This window comes from Garra rufa, chromosome 7 (assembly GCF_049309525.1).
Source record: "Garra rufa chromosome 7, GarRuf1.0, whole genome shotgun sequence".
NCBI lineage: Eukaryota > Metazoa > Chordata > Actinopteri > Cypriniformes > Cyprinidae > Garra > Garra rufa.
In genome coordinates, this window is record NC_133367.1 from 28334393 (window position 1) to 28353764 (window position 19372).

General features: G+C 31.2%; 1 protein-coding gene across 1 annotated transcript in view; it reads right to left on the reverse strand.

Annotated features, from left to right (window-relative positions):
- Positions 1-6631: 6631 nt before the first annotated feature.
- polrmt (polymerase (RNA) mitochondrial (DNA directed)) overlaps positions 6632-19372 on the reverse strand; it is a 74709-nt gene continuing 61968 nt past the window's right edge. The window contains exons 17-21 of the mRNA XM_073844126.1: positions 17495-17593; positions 14813-14885; positions 13977-14068; positions 10469-10542; positions 6632-7361 (exon numbers count right to left, since the gene is read on the reverse strand). Coding sequence (XP_073700227.1) covers positions 7312-7361; positions 10469-10542; positions 13977-14068; positions 14813-14885; positions 17495-17593 — 388 coding nt within the window. The 3' untranslated portion in view covers positions 6632-7311. The remainder of the gene's footprint in view (positions 7362-10468; positions 10543-13976; positions 14069-14812; positions 14886-17494; positions 17594-19372) is intronic.

Sequence of the window (19372 nt, forward strand, 5' to 3'; positions counted from 1 at the left end):
TATATCATGAAATTCTGAGAAATCTTCTTTTAGAATTGATTTTATATCTCAATTCTGAGAAAAAATATCAGAATTTGAGTTCGTATTACACAATTCTAAGAAAAAAGTCATTTGTGAAATGTAAAAAAAAATCTGACTTTTCTAGCAAATGTGAGTTCGTATCTCGCAATTCTGACTTTTTTTTTTTCAAAATTGTGATATAAACTCACAATTCTGACTCTTTTTCTTCCCAGAATTGAACTTGCAATTCTAAAAAAAATTTTCATTGTCAAAATTGCAAGATACAAATTCACAAGAAAAGCAATTCTGACTTTCTTGCAATTGCTCGCATTTTTTGCACTTTCTTGCAATTATAACTCGCAATTCTGACTTTTTTCTTACATTTCTGACTTTTTACTCAAAATTGCATGATATAAACTCGCAATTCTGACTTTTTTCCACAGAATTGCATGAAATTAATCGCAATTCAATTTTTTTTTTAGAATTGCATGATATGAACTTTCTCGCAATTGCAAGTTTATAATGCGTAATTCTTTTTTTCCTCACAATTCAGATTTTTTTCTAAATTGCATGATATAAACTCGCAATTGTGAGTTTATAGCTTCCAATTCGAACTTTTTTCTCACGATTCAGACTTTTTCTCAGAATTGCATGATATAAACTCACAATTGCAGGTTACGAGTTATGGAAGTTTTTTTTGCGAATTTATATCTTGCAATTCTGACTTTATCGCAATTGTGTATATATCACAAAATTCTGAGAAACAAATTGAATTGTGATTCTATATCTCATTTCTGAGTAAAAAAATTCTGAATTGCAAGTTTATATTAAACAATTCTAAGAAAAAATGTCATGTTTGAGATTTAAAAAGAAGACTTCTGGCAAATGTGAGTTTGTATCTTGCAATTCTGACTTTTTCTCAAAATTGCATGATATAAACTCAAAAATCTGACTTTCTTTTCTCAGAATTGAGACAAACTCGCGATTCTGACTTTTCATCAAAACTGCATGACATAAACTTGCAGTTTTCCATTTTTTTTCCAAAATTGCGTAATACAAACTTACAATTCTGACTTTTTATTCTCAGAATTGCAATATATAAATTAAATTCATTTTTTTTATCAGAATTGCATGATATAAATTCACAATTGCGAGTTAGAGACATAATTGCAAGATATAAACTCACAAAAAAAGCAAATCTGACTTTCTTGCAATTGCGAGTTTATAACTTGCAATTCTGAATTGCATGATATGAACTCGCAAATACTTTTTTTTCTCAGAATTGCATGATATAAACTCACAATTATGAGTTATAGTCAGAATTTAAACAAGTTTATAACTCACAATTCTGAATTTTTTTCTCAGAATTGCATAAAATAAACTAAACTCAAATTTTCTTCTCAGAATTGCATGATATAAACTCACAATTGTGAGTTATGAAATCAGAATTGTGAGATATTAACTTGCAAAATAAAAAAAACAGCATTTCTGACTTTTTTCTTACAAATGTGAGTTTGTATCTCGCAATTCTGACTTTTGTAAAAAAAAATTCTCAGAATTGCATGATATAAATTAGCAATTTTAATTTGAATTATAAAGTCGAAATTGCAAGATACGAACTCGCAAAAAAAAAAAAAAATCTCACAAGTCCAAGCTTAGAGCTCGCAATTCTGACTTTTTCCCTCTCATAATTATGAGATATAAACTCGCAATTGCAGGTTATAAAGGAAAAAAAGACAGATATGTTCACAAAAAGTGTGATAAAAAGATTAAAGCGTGATATGTAATTAATAACTCAAAATTAATTAATTAATAACTAAAAAGTCAAAATTGTTTAGAAAGTTTATAGTCTGACTTGTTTTTCCTCATAATTGCAAGTTCATATCACGCAATACTGACGTAATAACTCGCAACTGCAAGTTTATATCACACAATTTGAGAAAAGTCAGAACTGTGAGTTTATATCTCACAATTCTCATTTTATAACTCACAATTGCGTGTTTATATTTCACAGCTCTGAGAAAAAAGTCAGAATTGTGACATGCAAACTCACAATTGTGAGAAAGAAAGTCAGAATTGTGATAAAACATTGCAATTACCAGCATATCTGAAAGTCTATTTTATTTTCTTAAGGTCTTAAATGGAAGCAAACCACAGCTTCATCTCTCATCACCAGCTATCATCTTCCTCAAAACATGTGCAAATCTCATTTAAAAAAGGTTTGCCTAAGTACCCGTTGTGTGTTATGTATTCATACTTTCCCCGGAGAGCCTGACTGATGTCTAAGCTGGCAGTTATTAAGGTTTCAACACAAGTTTGCATTTGTCAGACAAACCACTGTAAAAGAAACAAACTTAAGACTTTTGCTAAGTGCTCCTGTAAGTAAGTAACTTTCTTGAACTTTCTCTAAGTTGACAGGATGTCAGCATTATTCAACTTGTGGTCAGTCTACTCAAGATGTTGAAAGATGTGACATGGTGAACCCTTGAGAGACATCTTTCTCTCAGAAGGCACCTCTGTGACAACTTCAATCAGTCTACTGTTGAGCACGCAGAAATTGTTTTTGGAAATGGTATTGTGCGTTAGAAAAAATAAACAAAAATGAAAAAAATAACTAATAATAAAACAAAGACATAAAACCCACAATTCAGTTTTCTGCATGCAGTCATCTCTCAGTTCCATTAGTAATGTTTTGGACATAAGGAGCAGCAGAAGTAACCACATCAACTGGAAAATAATAATGAATTCATCTAATGCTCTAATAATCTGTTGAGATGGCCACTTCAGTCACTGGGCTAAAAGATAACCGCTCATCTCATGTCCATCCATGTGTTTCTTACAATGGGAAGCTGTCTATTTTAGCCCCATTGCAGGTACCCAATAAAGCGAAAAGCTTTGATTTTATTGTTGGATGCTGTTGTGATAGTGTAAAAAGTGGCGACAGAAATCAACGTCTAGTTCATTAGAAAAATATCTCATTTTAATCGTGGTTCTCCCAACTGATGCAAATAAAAATATATTACGCATTCATTCATCAATTTATATGCAGTAGTCCACAATGATGGTTTAGCAAAGTGTTTAACATGATTGTAAAAGTGCCGCATCTTTACGAAAATGCCGTTCTTCGTGTTGGTCATTGCTTTGAGTGACTTCAGACTGTTGCTAGAGAGTTTGAGCCGTCTTATGAATGATTAAGTGGGGAAATTCATCCAATCACTTGATTCAAGAGCAATTTTGCATTCATTCTGCAAGGAAAATTTGGCTGAAAAAAAAGAAATGACTTGCGGTTAAGTGATTTAGATGATTCAGTACTGATGGATTCTGCAATTCATTTAGCGACCAATTCTGTTTAAATGAATCAAACAGTTTTGAGTGATTCAGAAAAGAATCATCAAGAATCAAGAATCAGTTGATAAGAGTCAAACTCAAGTGTTAAAGGCATAGTTCACTCAAAAATGAACATTCTATCAATAATTACTCACCCTGATGACATTCCAACCCCGTGAGACCTTTGTGTTCATCTTTGGAACACAAATTAACAAATTTTTGATGAAATCCAAAAGCTTTCTGACCTTGCATAGACAGCAATGCAACTGACACATTCAAGGTCCAGAAAGGTAGTAAGGACATCGATAAAATAAGTCCATGTGACATTACTGGATCAAACTTAATTTTATAAAGCTACGAGAATACTTTTTTGTGCACAAAGAAAACAAAAAATGAAAGGACTTTATTCAGCAATTTCTTCTCTTCTGTGTTATTCTTCGACATGTGTTCACTATTTGATGCCCTTACTATGTTTCTGGGCATTAAACATGTCAGGAGTTATAAAGTCAGAAAAAGTTTTTAAAAATTATCTTAAAAATCTTAATTTGTGTTCCAAAAATGAATAAAGGACTTACTGGTTTGGAACCTGACGTTTTTTTCTCAGAATTGATACAAACTCAATTTTTACTTTTTTTTTTTTCTTTCAGAATTGCATGATATAAACTCGCAAAAATGCAATTCTGCCTTTTTTTTCCCTCAGAATTAAGAGATACAAACTCGCAATTATGAGTTAAAAAGTCCTATTCTCAAAATTCTGAATTATTAACTTGCAATTGTGTGAAAGTCAAAATTATGAGTTTATATTTTATATAGTTTCTTTCCTCGCAATTGCAAGTTCATATCAAACAATACTGACTTCATAACTCGCAACTGCGAGTTCATATTATGCAATTCTGAGAAAAAAAAAAGTCAGAACTGAATCCTGCTATATCCTGTTTATATTTCGCAATACTCATTTTATATCTCACAATCTCACAGCCCTAAGAAAAAAGTCAGAACTGCGAAGAAAAGAAGAAAAGGCAACTTTAATGTTACTGTACTGTCACTTTTTTTCCTCACAAATGGGAGTTTGTATTACACAATTCTAACTTTCTCGCAATTTGTGAGTTTATATTTTGCAATACTGACTTTCTTCTCAAAAGTCTGCCTTTTTTTTCCAGAATGATGAGATATAAACTTGTAATTCTGAGTTATTAAGTTCAATTTTGATGGGAAAAAAAGACTGATATGCTCTCAGAATTGCAAGTTTATATCTTAAGAATCTGAATTAATAACTCGCAATTGCATGAAAAAAGTCAGTTTTTGAGAGTTTATATCACGCAATTACGAGAAAAAAAGTGCGAATTGCAAGTTCATATCTTGCAATTCTCATTTTATATCTTGCAATTGCGTGCTTATATCCCACAATCTCACAGCTCTGAGAAAAAAAAAGTCAGAACTGCGAGTTTGTACCATGCAATTCCAAGAAAAAAAGTCAGAATTGTGAGATGTTGCAAGATTGAGATTCACATAGCAGTGAATTCAAACTGACTGCTGGTTTGAGTAATTCATTAAAAGAATCAGTTCATAAGAGTTTCAAGTCTTAACTCAAGTCTTAAAAGGGTTGGTTCACTCAAAAATTAAAATTCTGTCAATAATTACTAACCCTCATGTCGTTCCAAACCCGTAAGACCTTTGTTCATCATCACAAATTAAGATATTTCACAATTCTAACTTTCTCGCAATTCTGAATTTTTTTCCTTAGAATTAGGAGATATAAACTTGCAGTTAAGTTATAAAGTCCATTGCGAATTGCGAGTTTATATCTCAAAATTCTAAACGAATAACTCGTAATTGCTTGAAAGTCGGAATTGAGTAATTCATTAAAAGAATCAGTTCGTAAGAGTCAAACTCAACTGTTAAAGGCATAGTTCACCCAAAAATGAAAATTCTGTCATTAATTTCTTACCCTCATGTTGTTCCAAACTGTAAGACCTTCGTTCATCTTCGAAACACAAATTAGGATATTTTTGATCAAATCCAAGGGCTTTCTGACCCTCCACTTACCACATTTAAGGTCCAAAAAGGTAGTAAGAACATCATTAAAATAGTCCATGTGACAGTGGTTCAACCTTAATGTTATCAAGCTACAAGAATACTTTTTGTGCACAAAGAGAGAAATAATGGCTTTATTAAACAATTTCTTCTCTCCCGTGTCAGTCTTCGTCACATAGATGTCCTTACCACCTTTCTGGGCCTTGAACATCAAAAAATAAACGTAATCAAAAATACCTTAATTTGTGTTCTGAAGATGAACAAAGTTCTTGCGGGTTTGAAAACATGAGGGTGATAAATAAATGACAGAATTTTCATTTTTGGGTGAACTATCCCTTTAAGTACACAAAACATTTCTTGCTTCATTTCAAATAAGCAAGAAATGTCTTACGGTTCAGTGAATCAAAGAATAGGATGATTCATCACTGCTCTGACAGATAGCGATTCACAATTTTTAAAGGAATTTTTACAATTCAGCTAAGAGTTTAAATGGTTCGAACAAGGTTTGTGAATATTTTAAAGCGAATCATGGATCACAGTACTTGAGGTTCAGTGAAAGATTCTGTTTAGGCGCTTTAAACAGTGTATGAAACTTTTCTTTAGCAATTCATTAAAAGAATCACTTGTTCGTGAAATTACATTACACTGCTGGTTGCGCTGTAGAAAGACGCGTTTATCTGAATCACACTACAAGCTCAATCAAGAACACGAAACATTTCTCGCTTCATTTCTCGCAAAGCAAGAATTGACAAGCGGTTCAATGAATCAGCAAATCAGATAATCCTGTAACACTGACAGATTCAATCATTTATCCAGCTAAGGATTAGGTTAGTCTTCTGAGTGTTTTATTTACTTCATAAGAGTCACTTGCTTGTGAATCGCATTACACCGGCGGTTGTGCTGTAGAAAGACGTGTTTATCTGATCACACTCTGATAAAATTGAATTTCTTTCTCCTGCTAAATTGAGGAAACATCGGCGCTAAGTGTCTTAAAACAATATGTGGCGGCAAACAGCTCTAAGCCCATGAGCTATTATTATTGTAAGGGCAACTTCCCACGCAGGGGTTGTTCCAGATGTCAGGAAATGAGCAGGTCTTTTGACGTCAATTCTCGTGTAATCAAGTGTAGCCTTGCATTGGATTGGTTTTGTCTCGCACTGCCCTTTGTAATAAAACGCTTTCAAAATCTAGAAAACAGAAAGCAAGCTGGTGAAGCAAGCTGTCGGGTCTTCGAAATTTCAATAACAATTAACCTTTCGCAGACCCGGAGTGCAAAAATATCGACTTTATTTCTCGCCGAATGCCATGTGTACATTCTCCGATCAAAACGTCTTTCGAACGCTTTCGAGTCCTTAAAAAAGGATGCCACAACGTCATTGGAAGTTTTCCAAAATACTCCTAAAGGTGCTCTATTATCATAAATATCCGTGTTTCTTCGCTGGCTGTGAATGCGAGAGCCGCCAGCTGTGGGGGGATGCTGGGAGTAAATCATGTCCAAGTGGAAATGTCAGAGAGGGCCTTTCAGACGGGGCTGCCTTGAAATCGATGAGAGCCAGAATCATGTGGTTAATCAGCCCCGCGTTAGCACTCAGGAGTGAAGGAGCGGATCAGAGCCCCGCCGAGAGAGCGTTCTCGCTCCATATCGAGAGGAGATCGCGTATATACACTTCCACGCTCTTGCACCCGCACACAAGAGCGTTTCCTGCTGTTCGCCTCCACCAGAACTCTGCTTCAGTGCTTAAATGATGTCTTTATGATAATATGACAAGACAGACGCACACACATACACACACTCGCTCACGCACACTCACTTATCTACCAGATCAACCAATCCGGTTTCAGTCACGCACACTTTTCCATGTAGTCAAAAGCAGCAATCTGTTTTGATGAGGTTTGTGGAGGGCTCTCAGCCTCCTGATGAAAGCTGTCCATCAGCTCGCGATACGCTCCTCAGCTGAAGAAATACACTGATTCTTTCACCTTTTCCAGGTTGAAATCACCTACAAGAGAGAAACGACATGATTACGGTATTTTAGGGTGGAATATGTTAACAATGAAAACAGAACAGTTGATTTTAGCACTTACGAAGTCATTTAAACCGACTGGAACAATACTTATAGAAGAGAGATAGATACCTGAATACATTTTTATTTTGTATTTATAGCTTTGATAAGACATTTATATAAAGTCTATAGTAGTCAACATTTGAAGTGGATCAAAGTTGTCCTTTAACCGAAATAAACCAGTTCTTTTCTTAGGACAACTTTTTTGATCCACTTCAAATTAATTACTGTAAATGTGAAATAATATTTCAATTTAACTCAAGTTTTCTATTTGAATTTTTAAATATATTCAAATAGAAAGTGTACTTCTGTGATGACAAAGCTGAATTTTTAAGTCTTCAGCCATTACTTCAGTCTTGAAAGCTGTTTATTATTTTTGTGAAAGCCGATAAATAAAAATATTTGTCATTGAATTAAATTAATTTTTGATAAATGTAATGCATTATAATTGAAAAAAAAAATAAATAAATAAAACATTTTGCCAAAAAAAAAACAACAACAAAAATGATGTGAATCTAAAAAAGTGCCCGAATACAATGTCGAAATAAATGTATATTTTACATACATTTTTTGCAGTCTTGAAAACAGTTGCTGCTTATTATTTATATGGAAACCGTGATACTAACATATTAACATTACAAATGTCTTTACTGCCACTTTTGATTAATTTAACACATTACAACTGGAAATAGTAATTACATTTTCCATGAAAAACAACAAAATAATATAACGCAATAAGAATAAAACAATGATGTACACATAAATTTTGCATAAATTACAAATTCACTTTAAAATGTATTTGTTTTTATGCTCACTAAGTTTGCAATTATTTCATAAAAAATACAGTAAAATTTACAGTAAAAACTGTACAACTGTAAAATATTATTTCAGTTTGAAATGACTGTTTTACATTTAATATTTTTTAAATGCAATTTATTCCTTGGATGCAAAGCTGAATTTTTAGCAGCAATTACTTCAATCTTAACAAAACTGTTGCACTGCTTATTATTATTTTGTAGAAATTGTAATACATTTACATATTTGATGAATAAAAAGTTAAAAAGAGCAGCATTTATTTTGAATAGAAATAATTAAAATAATATTATGAATGTCTTTACTTCCACTTTTGATCAATTTAATGCATTATAATTGCAAAAAGGAATTACATTTTGATAAAGTGCCTGAATACAATGTTGGCATAAATGCAAATTTCACATAATTTTCCAAATACACTTTAAAATGTAATTGTTTTTATGCTCACCAAGACTGGACTTCTTTAATCAAAAGTACAGTAAAAAAAAAAAAAAGAAAAAAAAAAAAAGTAAAATTGTGAAATATTATTTCAGTTTAAATGTTTTAATATATATTTTTAATTGTAATTTATTCCTGGGATGGCAAAGATGAATTTTTAGCAGCCATTAATTCAGTCTTAAAAACAGCTTTTGTGGAAACCGAGATACATTTCGATCTTTGATGAGTAAAAAGTTAAAAAACAACAGCATTTATTTGAAATAAAAATCATTAATATTATAAATGTCTTTAGTGATACTTTTGATCAATTCAATGCATTGTAATGAAAAAAGGAATTACATTTTGCTTGAATAACAACAAAATTGCTGTAATATTTAAAGAAAGAAAATATATACAACAAACGTAAATTTAGCATAAATTACAAATAAACCTTAAAATGTTACCATTTTTATGCTAACCAATAATGCATTTCTTTGTTAAAAATGCAGTAAAAAGTCAAATTGTACACATTTTGCCTAAAGAACAAAATTACTGTAACATTTAAAGAAAAAACATAAATTGCATGTAAATTCCAAATACACTTTAAAATTTAATTGTTTTTTGCTTACTAAGTCTTTAATTATTCAATCAAAAATATAGTAAAAACAATAAAATTGTGAAATTCTATTTTAATTTATTGTTAAATGCAATTTATTCTTGGGATAGCAAGCTGAATTTTCAGCAGCCATTATTTTAGTCTTGAAAACAGTTGCCTTGCTTATTATTTTTGTGTGGAAACCATGATCCATTTTTGTCTTTGATGAATAAAAAGTTCAAAAGAACAGCATTTATTTCAAATAGAAGTCTTGAATTAATATTATAAATGTCTTTACACATGGCTGTCATGAAAATGCCAAAATGGAGTTTTTTTTTTTGGCAAAATACAATCTTTTTTTTTCTTAAAATAAAACAAAAGCAGCTGTAACTTTAAGTAAATGTAGAACCTGAAATCAATGAATACTAAAAAATGTTTCCATATTAAACAATACCATGCCACTCTATTTAATCAATCCATTCAACTCAATCAATCAATTTCATGTGTGCTTGTAAACATGAAATAAATCCCACAGGAGGTATAAATATAGATAAAACACTTCAGCAGAGACTGTCTTGTGCAAACAATTGTGGGTGGTCCGCTTGCCTGTGAACCAAGACACAAGACGTCACCTTGCTCTGAAGGACAGAGCAGAGGAAATCAGGCCTATGGGACACACACTCCTCAGGGAGACAATTTCATTAGAGAAAATAAGGAGGATTCCTGGAAGAACACTGAGCGTGACTCTATCAGGATCAAAACTATAGAATAATATCAAGCTATTTTATTATGAAAATAAAATCAGTGAGTGTATCACTGTTACACGGCGAATGAATCATCTTATTGCTTGTTTTTATTGACGCTGAGCTTTTAAACATGTTGTAAAAGTGCCTCCGCAATATTGTCCCTGCTGAATCAGCGTTTTGATGTGCCAGATGCGTCTGATTCTGCTGTAAATGCGCCCATGTTGTCCAGTGTGTTTCCTTCCGGCCAGTGTTACGTAAACAGATTAACCAGTTGACAGAATTAATTGTCATCAGTTTAATGAAATCTATCTCGCTGATGAACATAAAATCACATGTGTGGTTCTGCGAGACGGTGCGGCATTACGCAACAGTAAAAAGCTGCTTTAAACCTGACAAGCTGTCAATCGGATGAGGTCGAGCCGCCAATCGGTGTGATATAAAGATACAGCTACGGTTCTCAGGGTTTAGCTCACCTGTTTGAGGAACGCTGGCCAAAACCTGTTCCATCTTATAGTACTCTTCCAACTTCTTTGGCTTGGCTGAAACCCTGTGAGACAGAAAACCGGACTCAATTGAACTGAACCATCAGATAGATGACAAAACATTAAAAGACAATTCTTTACATTTTTAATATTGCTGTTGCTGATTTAGGATAGTTTTTGTAGATTTTTAATTCACTTGTAGAATAAAACATATATGTACTATTTTCATCAATTTTTAATGAAAGCAGACTAGATTTATAACATCAACCACTTATTGGTTGGCCACATAGATAAAAATAAACTCAGAATTGTGAGACAGAAACGTGCAAATCTGACTTAATTTCTCAAATTTATATCTCGAAATTCTGACTTTATGTGGAAATGATCATTTATCTGGCAATATTGGATATTTAATTCTAAACACAAAGTGTACTGTTTAAATGTGTATAAAGTAGTACAGAGTTGTAATATCGGCCATTATCGGTTATTGGCCGTAAACAGTATCGGCAAATATTAACTTCAGTACTTTAGTAGTTAGCAGTTTAGTGATTAAATGCTATTTATTAGTGTCACCTGATATTGGATATTTATTTGCTGATATTGGATATTTAATGGTTTCTGCCTATTCCAAATTCACTTTTAGTATCCAAACACATATCGGTTTTCTGCCTTAATGTGGAAATGGTCATTTATCTGCCAATATTTGATATTTAATTCTAAACACAAAGTATGTATACACGCTGTTTAAGTGTGTATGAATTTTCTTTGGGTAGTATAAATTTGTAATATCGGCTATTTATCAGTTATTTACCATAAACAGGAAGATACTGTAATTATTGGTATCGGCTGAATATTATTATCAATACTAGTAGTAAACGTTTTAGTGGTTAAATACTTTATTTTTTTTGGTATCACTTGATATTGGATATTTATTGGCTGATATTGCATTATTAATGGTTTCTGCACTGTTTAAGTGTGTATAAATTTTCTTTAAGTAGTATAGATTTGTAATATCGGCCATTTATCGATTGGCCATAAACATAAAGATACTGTAATTATTGGAACATGGCTACATTTTCATTATCAGTACTCCATATGTTAGCATTTTAGTTGGTTAAATACTATTTTTCTAATGTATAAGTATCACCTGATATTGGATTTTTTTCAGTCAATATTGGACATTTAATGGTATCGGTTTTAGTATGCAAAAATTTATCGGTTACCTGTCTTAATGTGGAAATGATCATTTATCTGCCAATTATTTGATATTTAATTCTAAACACAAAGTATTTATACACACTGTTTAAGTGTGTATGAATTTTCTTTAAGTAGTATAGATTTGTAATATCGGCCATTTATCAGTTGGTCAAAAACGTAAAGATACTGTAATTATTGGTACATGACCAAATTTTCATTATCAGTACTCCATTAGTTAGCATTTCAGTTGGTTAAATACTATTTTTCAAATGTAAACACAAAGAATTTAAACACTGTTTAAATGTGTATGAATTTTCTTTAAGTAGTATAGATTTGTAGTATCGGCTATTTATCGGTTATTGGCCATAAACAGGAAGATACTGTAATTATTGGTATTGGCTGAATATTAATATCAGCACTCTAGTACTTAGCCGTTTAGTGGTTAAATACTATTTTTTTAATTTATTTAATAGTATAACCTGATATTGGATATTTAATGGTTTCTGCCTATTCCAAATCCACTTTTAGTATCCAACTATTTATCAGTTACCTGCCTTAATGTGGAAATAATAATTTATCTGCCAATATTTGATATTCAATTCTAAACACAAAGTATTTATACACACTGTTTCAGTGTGTATAAATTTTTATTTAAGTAGTATATATAGATTTGTAATATCAGGCATTTATCGGTTATTGGTCATAAACAGGAAGATACTGTAATTATTGGTATATGGCCAAATTTCAATATCAGTACTCTGTTTGTTAGCATTTAAATACTATTTTTGTATTTACCAGTATCACCTGATATTGGATATTTATTGGCTGATATTGGATATTTAATTGTTTCTGCCTATTTAAAAAACCCTTTTAGTATCCAAACATTTATCGGTTTTCTGCCTCAATGTAGAAATGATCATTTATCTGCCAATATTTGATATTTACTTCTAAAAACTAAATTTTTATACATACTGTTTATGCGTGTATGAATTTTTTAGAAGTAGTATAGATTTATAATATCGGCGATTCATCCAGTTACTGGCCATAAACAGGAAGACACTTTAACTACTGGTATCGGCCAAATATTAATATCAGTACTCTAATAGCAGTTTAGTGGCTAAATATGATTTTTGTATCAGTATCAGGTGACACTGTATATTCAATGATTTACGCCTATTTCAAATTCACTTTTAGTATCCAAACATTTATCGGTTATCTGTCTTAATGTGGAAATTATCATTTATCTGCCAATATTTGATATTTAATTCTAAACACAAATAATTTTTACACACTGTTTAAGTGAGTATGAATTTTCTTTAAATAGTATAGATTTGTAATATCGGCATTTATCGGTTATTGGCAATAAACAGGAAGATACTGTAATTATTGGTATATGGCCACATTTTCAATATCAGTACTCTAATAAATTAGCATTTTAGTGGTTAAATACTACTTTTTTTGTTGATTGATATTTCATATTTAATGATTTCTGCCTATTCCTAGTTCCCTTGCAAAATACAAGATATTTATTTTATAGTTTTTAGTGTTTATTAAAAAGAAAATACCATTTATAATATCAGTCATGTATTGGTAATTGGCCTTACTGGCCTCTTTATTTTAATTTTTAAGCCTTAATTTTCTTTTTTTTAAAGAAAGTAGCACAATATCTGCCATTTATCGGTTATCGACCTTAATGTGGAAATTAACATTTATCTGCCAATATTTGATATTTAATTCTAAACACAAATTATTTTTACACAGTTTAAGTGAGGATGAATTTTCTTGAAGTAGTATAGATTTGTAATATCGGCCATTTATCGGTTATTGGCGATAAACAGGAAGATACTGTAATTATTGGTATATGGCCACATTTTCAATATCAGTACTCTATGAATTAGCATTTTAGTGGTTAAATACTTTTTTTTGGGTCGATATTAAATATTTAATTATTTCTGGCTGTTTTTAGTTCCCTTGCAGAATACAAGATTTTTAGTGTTTATTAAAAAGAAAATACCATTTATAGGTTATTGGCCCTACTGGCCTCTTTATTTTCATTTTTAAGTATTAATTTTTTTTTTTTTTTTTTAAAGTAGCACAATATCTGCCATTTATCGGCTATCGGCCTTAACACTGAAATAATAATTTATCTGTCAGTAATTGATATTTACAAAAAATCAAATGAATTTATTTTGGATTTTAGAGTGTATCAATTAGTATCTCCCTAGTAGTTGTTAGCTTAGTATCTAACTAGTTATTAAATATAATTTATTCATTAAAACCAACAATGTGCAATGGGACTTACGGAGGCCTGCTACAATATTTCTTCACAAGAAACCTGGACAGCTCCTCTAGAATGGGCTGACTGTGCAGAGCCACAAACTGTTCACGACACACCTGAGAAGCGACAAAGAGCACTCAGTCAATCATTATGCACTCTAATGCGCCAGCTTCAATGCTATCTCCCTCTTGCTTCCTCTTTCTCTCAGACGTTTCACCTCTCTCCTGTTTGAACTTTCCCATTTTAAGAGGAATCAGTGGTCACAAAGCATGTCAGGGAAAGACTCGCAGACAATAGACCACTCACAGAAGGAGAGAAGGATGGGAAAAGATAAAAGTCCAAAAAGAGTCTCAATTCAGACAGCTGAATATGGTTTAAGGGACTAGATGGGAGTTATTAAGCTTCAGAATTCATTGCAAGTGTCACATGGAGGTTAAACTTATCTAATGAAGGTCACTGTAAAGTAAGTAAAGCCACTGAAACAACATGATGGTAAGTAAATGATGACATAACTTTCATTTTTGAATGAATTATTCCTTTGTTTATCAAAGCAAGAGAAAATTTAGAAAGGAATCAGCTGAGGTAAATGAGATTAAATGCCAAAGTAAATAAGCTTTTTTGTATTTGAAGATAAGTCTAGTTAATGGCAGCTTTCCAGAAAATGCTTCAGTTGAGAGGATGAGTGGTATGGCCATTCAATACCGAAATAACCCATACTGACAGGGTTGGTTATTGAACATATGGTGCAAGCATGCAAACATCTGGCCGTTAAGCTGGCATGGCTGGGCCGCTTAGTCATTCCTGTTGAAGGAATATGCATTGAAAAACATTCGGCAGTGAACGCTCTGTTCCTTACACACCCTGTTCATGATGTCCACCGTCACAGCATGGGTCCAATAACAGTCATGAACGGACACAAACGTCAGACCAGCCCTGCATGTTTGAAGAAAACAGGAAAATGTACATATCACACTGCAAACAAAAACAACACCAACAAAAAAAAATAAAAAAATGAATATTGTTGTTAATATAATTTATTCATATTATAAAATGTATTATTATTGTACAAATTATAATAATAATGAACATTAATATGTTGATATTATTATATGAATATTTTATTATTATTATTATTACTATTATTATTATTAAAAATCTAAAATAATGTATTTTTTCAACATTATCAACAATGAAGATTTATTAATATTATTATTATTATTATTATTATAAATAAAAAATTACTATTACAATTATTATTAAAATACTATTATTGGTATTATTATTAATGAATATTGTTAATATAATATGTACATTTTTAAATATATGCATTACAATTTGTTCATTATTTTATAATAAACATACTTTTAATTATTTTTACAATTATATATTTTTCCAATAATAATGATTATTGAATATTTATTATTATTATTATTATTATTATTATTATTAAACGATTCTGGAATAACTTATAAGAAGAAGAAGAAGAAGAAGAAGAAGAAGAAGAAGAAGAAGAAGAAGAAGAAAAAGAAGAAGAAGAAGAAGAAGAAGAAGAAGAAGAAGAAGAAGAAGAAGAAGAAGAAGAAGAAAAATAATAATTTAACAATACTATTTAGTAATGTTATCAACATTACTACAAATATATATATACTATTAATAATAAAAACAATGAAGTGTTATTATTATTAATATTAATACAACATTAACACTATTATTATTACTAATAATATTAATTAATATTCTTAATATAATTTATGTACATTTTTGAATATGCAAGACAATTTGTTATTTTTTAATAACAAAAATATTTGTGTTAAAGTATTATTATTTTTATTACTATTATTATTATTACTGCTATTAAATGCAATTATTATTATTGTTATTATTATTATTACTATTTTTCCCCCAATACTAATGAATATTATATGTTGATATTATTTAACAAATATTTATTATTATTATTATTAAATATCTGGAATAATTTAATAATAATAACAATAATAATAATTTAATAATTACTTTGGAAAGCTGGAATGATATCAACATTACTACAAATATTACTATTAATAATAAAAAAAAACAATGAATAGTTATTATTATTATTACTACTACTACTACTATTATACAATATTAACACTTTTATTCTTACTATTAATATTAAAAATAATTGATGTATACTATAAAACATGAATTACAATTGGTTTATTTTACAATAAAATATTTTTATTAAAATAATGTATTATTTTATTTCTATTATTAATTAATTTATTATTATTAAATAATAATAATAATAATAATAATAATAATATACATTTATAATAATGAATATTTATATGTTGATATTACATAAAATATTATTATTATTAAATATCTGGAATAACTGAATAATAATAATCTGAATATCTGGAATGTTATACTATACAAATACTATACTACTATATAAATATTACTATTATTAATAATAAACAATGGAGAGAATATTATTATTAATACTACTATTATACAATATAAAATATATTATTATTAATAATAATAAATATTGTTAATATAATTCATGCATTATTCATTACAATTCATTATTATTTATTTCTATAACAACAACAACAACAACAACAATAATAAAATATTATTAATATATTAAACAAAATATAATCTGTATCATATACAGTACAGACCAAAAGTTTGGACACCTTCTCATTCAAATGAATGAGAAGGTGTGTCCAAACCTTTGGTCTGTACTGTATATTTTTTCTGTTTATTAAAGTTTTTACTCTACATTTGTGCAGTTTTCAGTGGGTTAGTGATATTTTTTAAATATATATAAATTAATTAATAAATATTTTTAAATGGGTTTTTAATACAAAAACTGCTTTTTTATGTAAAATTCAATTTATAAAAGACCCACATTTCTAACTTGAATTCATGGGGATAACATGGATAATTGAACATGGTTTAGTGTAAGTTTTTTGCCCATCTTTTGGAAAATCCAGTTTTAAAAGTAAAAAACAAAAAACAAAAAAACAACTACAAATAACTTTTACCAGTAGGTGGCTGCAGAGCTCCACTATTTGCTATTTGCCCACCTGAAAGATATTTTTTCACAAGTTTTTCTCAGTTGAATTCATATCTACAGTACAGACCAAAAGAGAAGGTGAATGAGAAGGTGTGTCCAAACTTTTGGTCTGTACTGTATATCAAGGTAATATTGGTCACTCTCCATTCTTAATCCCTGATAAATAAAATCTTGCTTTTCTAGTACACATTCTTCAAATCTTGGTATTCATGTTAATGTCTTATGTGCATGTTTATGAGACATAATACTCACTGAAGAAGCAAAAATGAAAAAAATAAAGTCTCTTAATTTCTTATGTCTGCCAGCATTTAGAAATTTTGAAAAAATACAGCACATGAGAAATTCTGTGACTGCACAGAACTTATATACGGTTTAATATATGATGCTGTTGTTCTGAGTTTAAAAACATGATAGCTCAGTGTTAAATGCCTGTTTGAGTGTGGGATGTCCTTAAAAAGAGTCAGCTCATCACCTGTAGCAATGCAGTGAAGTCAGCATCATGTGAGTGGAGTCCAGAGAGTGGATGAAATTAGGAGGGAAGGCGTTTTTCTGCTTCATGCTGTCTGGTTTCCTAAAAAAGGCATAAGAAGAACAAGCTCAGTCTTGGTTTGAAGCCCACTTGGGTAATTAAGGCCGGCGTCGCCGTCTTCTCGCTGGGCAATACATACACCTGTAGCGCCAAGAGCCATACATCACTGAACAGGTAGGTCAGTCTTAATTATCATCCAAGACAGAGACACACAATGAACACAGAGCACCTGCTGGACCAGTAAAGAGTGAAGAATAATGTGTGTGCTTATTACGGCTGAAGATATTTCATTATACTGCTCCATATCAGATAAAAGAGCTCTGAATAAAAATAGTGATACTTCAGGTCAGATACTCTCAAATTTCATCATTACGAAGTAATTACCTTTCCTTATCCTGTGTGCTTAAAGGGATAGTTCACCCAAAAATGAAAATCCTGTCATTAATTTCTCACCCTCATGTTGTTACAAACCCGTAAGGCCTTTGTACATCTTCAGAACACAAATTAAACTACAAAGTTCAAGGCCTGGAAAAATTAGTAAGGACATCGATAAAAAAGTCCAACCTTAATTCTATGAAGCTACGAGAATCATTTTTGTGCACAAAACCCCGCCAAAATAATGACTTTGTTCAACAATTTGACAGTTCCAGTCATTGCTGCATATAAAGACAGTGCCACGACGATTCATTATACCTTTTAGGGCCTTGAACATGTTAGTTCTGTCTGTGCAAGGTCAGAAAGCTCTCGGAATTCATCAGAAGCATCTTAGGGTGTGTTCACACTTGTAGTTTGGTTCGTTTTGCTTCATTTGGTCCGGACCAAAAACGAAAATGATACATTTGGTCCTGGTCCGCTTAGCGTTCACACTGGCATTTTTGACAGCGAACCTAAAGATACCGATCCTGAAGGAACAGTGATACGTTCACAACCTGATTGGTCAGATTGAATGACATATATTTCGTGACGGAGCTCACCGAACACTACAAACAAAAGGAAAATATGCGTTCGACTTAAAGCGGCGCTGTGAGTGTATGACATTAAAGTACCTATTCACTGATTGGTCTGCTGATTGTCGCTTTAAGTCGAATACACGCAATGCCGTTTTGGATAAACCACTTGTTCCCTTCGTGAAATCATGTCGCTTAGGCCTCGTTTACACTGCAGGTCTTTATGCCCAATTCTGATTTGTTGTCTATATCCGAGCGTTCACTTAAGACAGAACAGACTATGTTTGCATGAATACTGAAATACTGTAATTCTGTGTATATGTGGGTTTTTTTTGGGTTTGCGCGCCATCGGAAGCGCGTTATGCGCACACTTTGGATGAAAGTCAGGGCGAGGAACGAGCAGAGAAAAGGTAACCCTCTCAGTAAATGTACAAATGTCTAAATCTACACTGCCCTACAAAGGCAAAGTGCAGTAACTACGCCAACACTGAAACTGAGAAAAATTCCTTTAAAGTTTTTACGCCAGCTAGTCAAACATGTTGACACTATTGTTTCTCTGAAACACTCTCGTTTCTCTGGGACAAAATTGAACCAAGAGACTTTGCCACAAGACAAAATAGTTGTCACAAAGTCCATTTAAGCCTTAACTCAATTTTGATCAAATGTGTAGTTACTGCACTTTGCCTTTGGAGGGCAGTACAGATGTCTAATCACTATTTGGAGCAATTGGGATCGCTAGACGGGGGCTTAATAAACTAATTTTTGTGAACATTTGTGTGACATTTTTCCACCACCGTACAGAACGCAATGCCTCAGAAAATCTGATCTGCCTGTTTACGACAGTTGCATTGGCACATATCTGATTTTTATATGT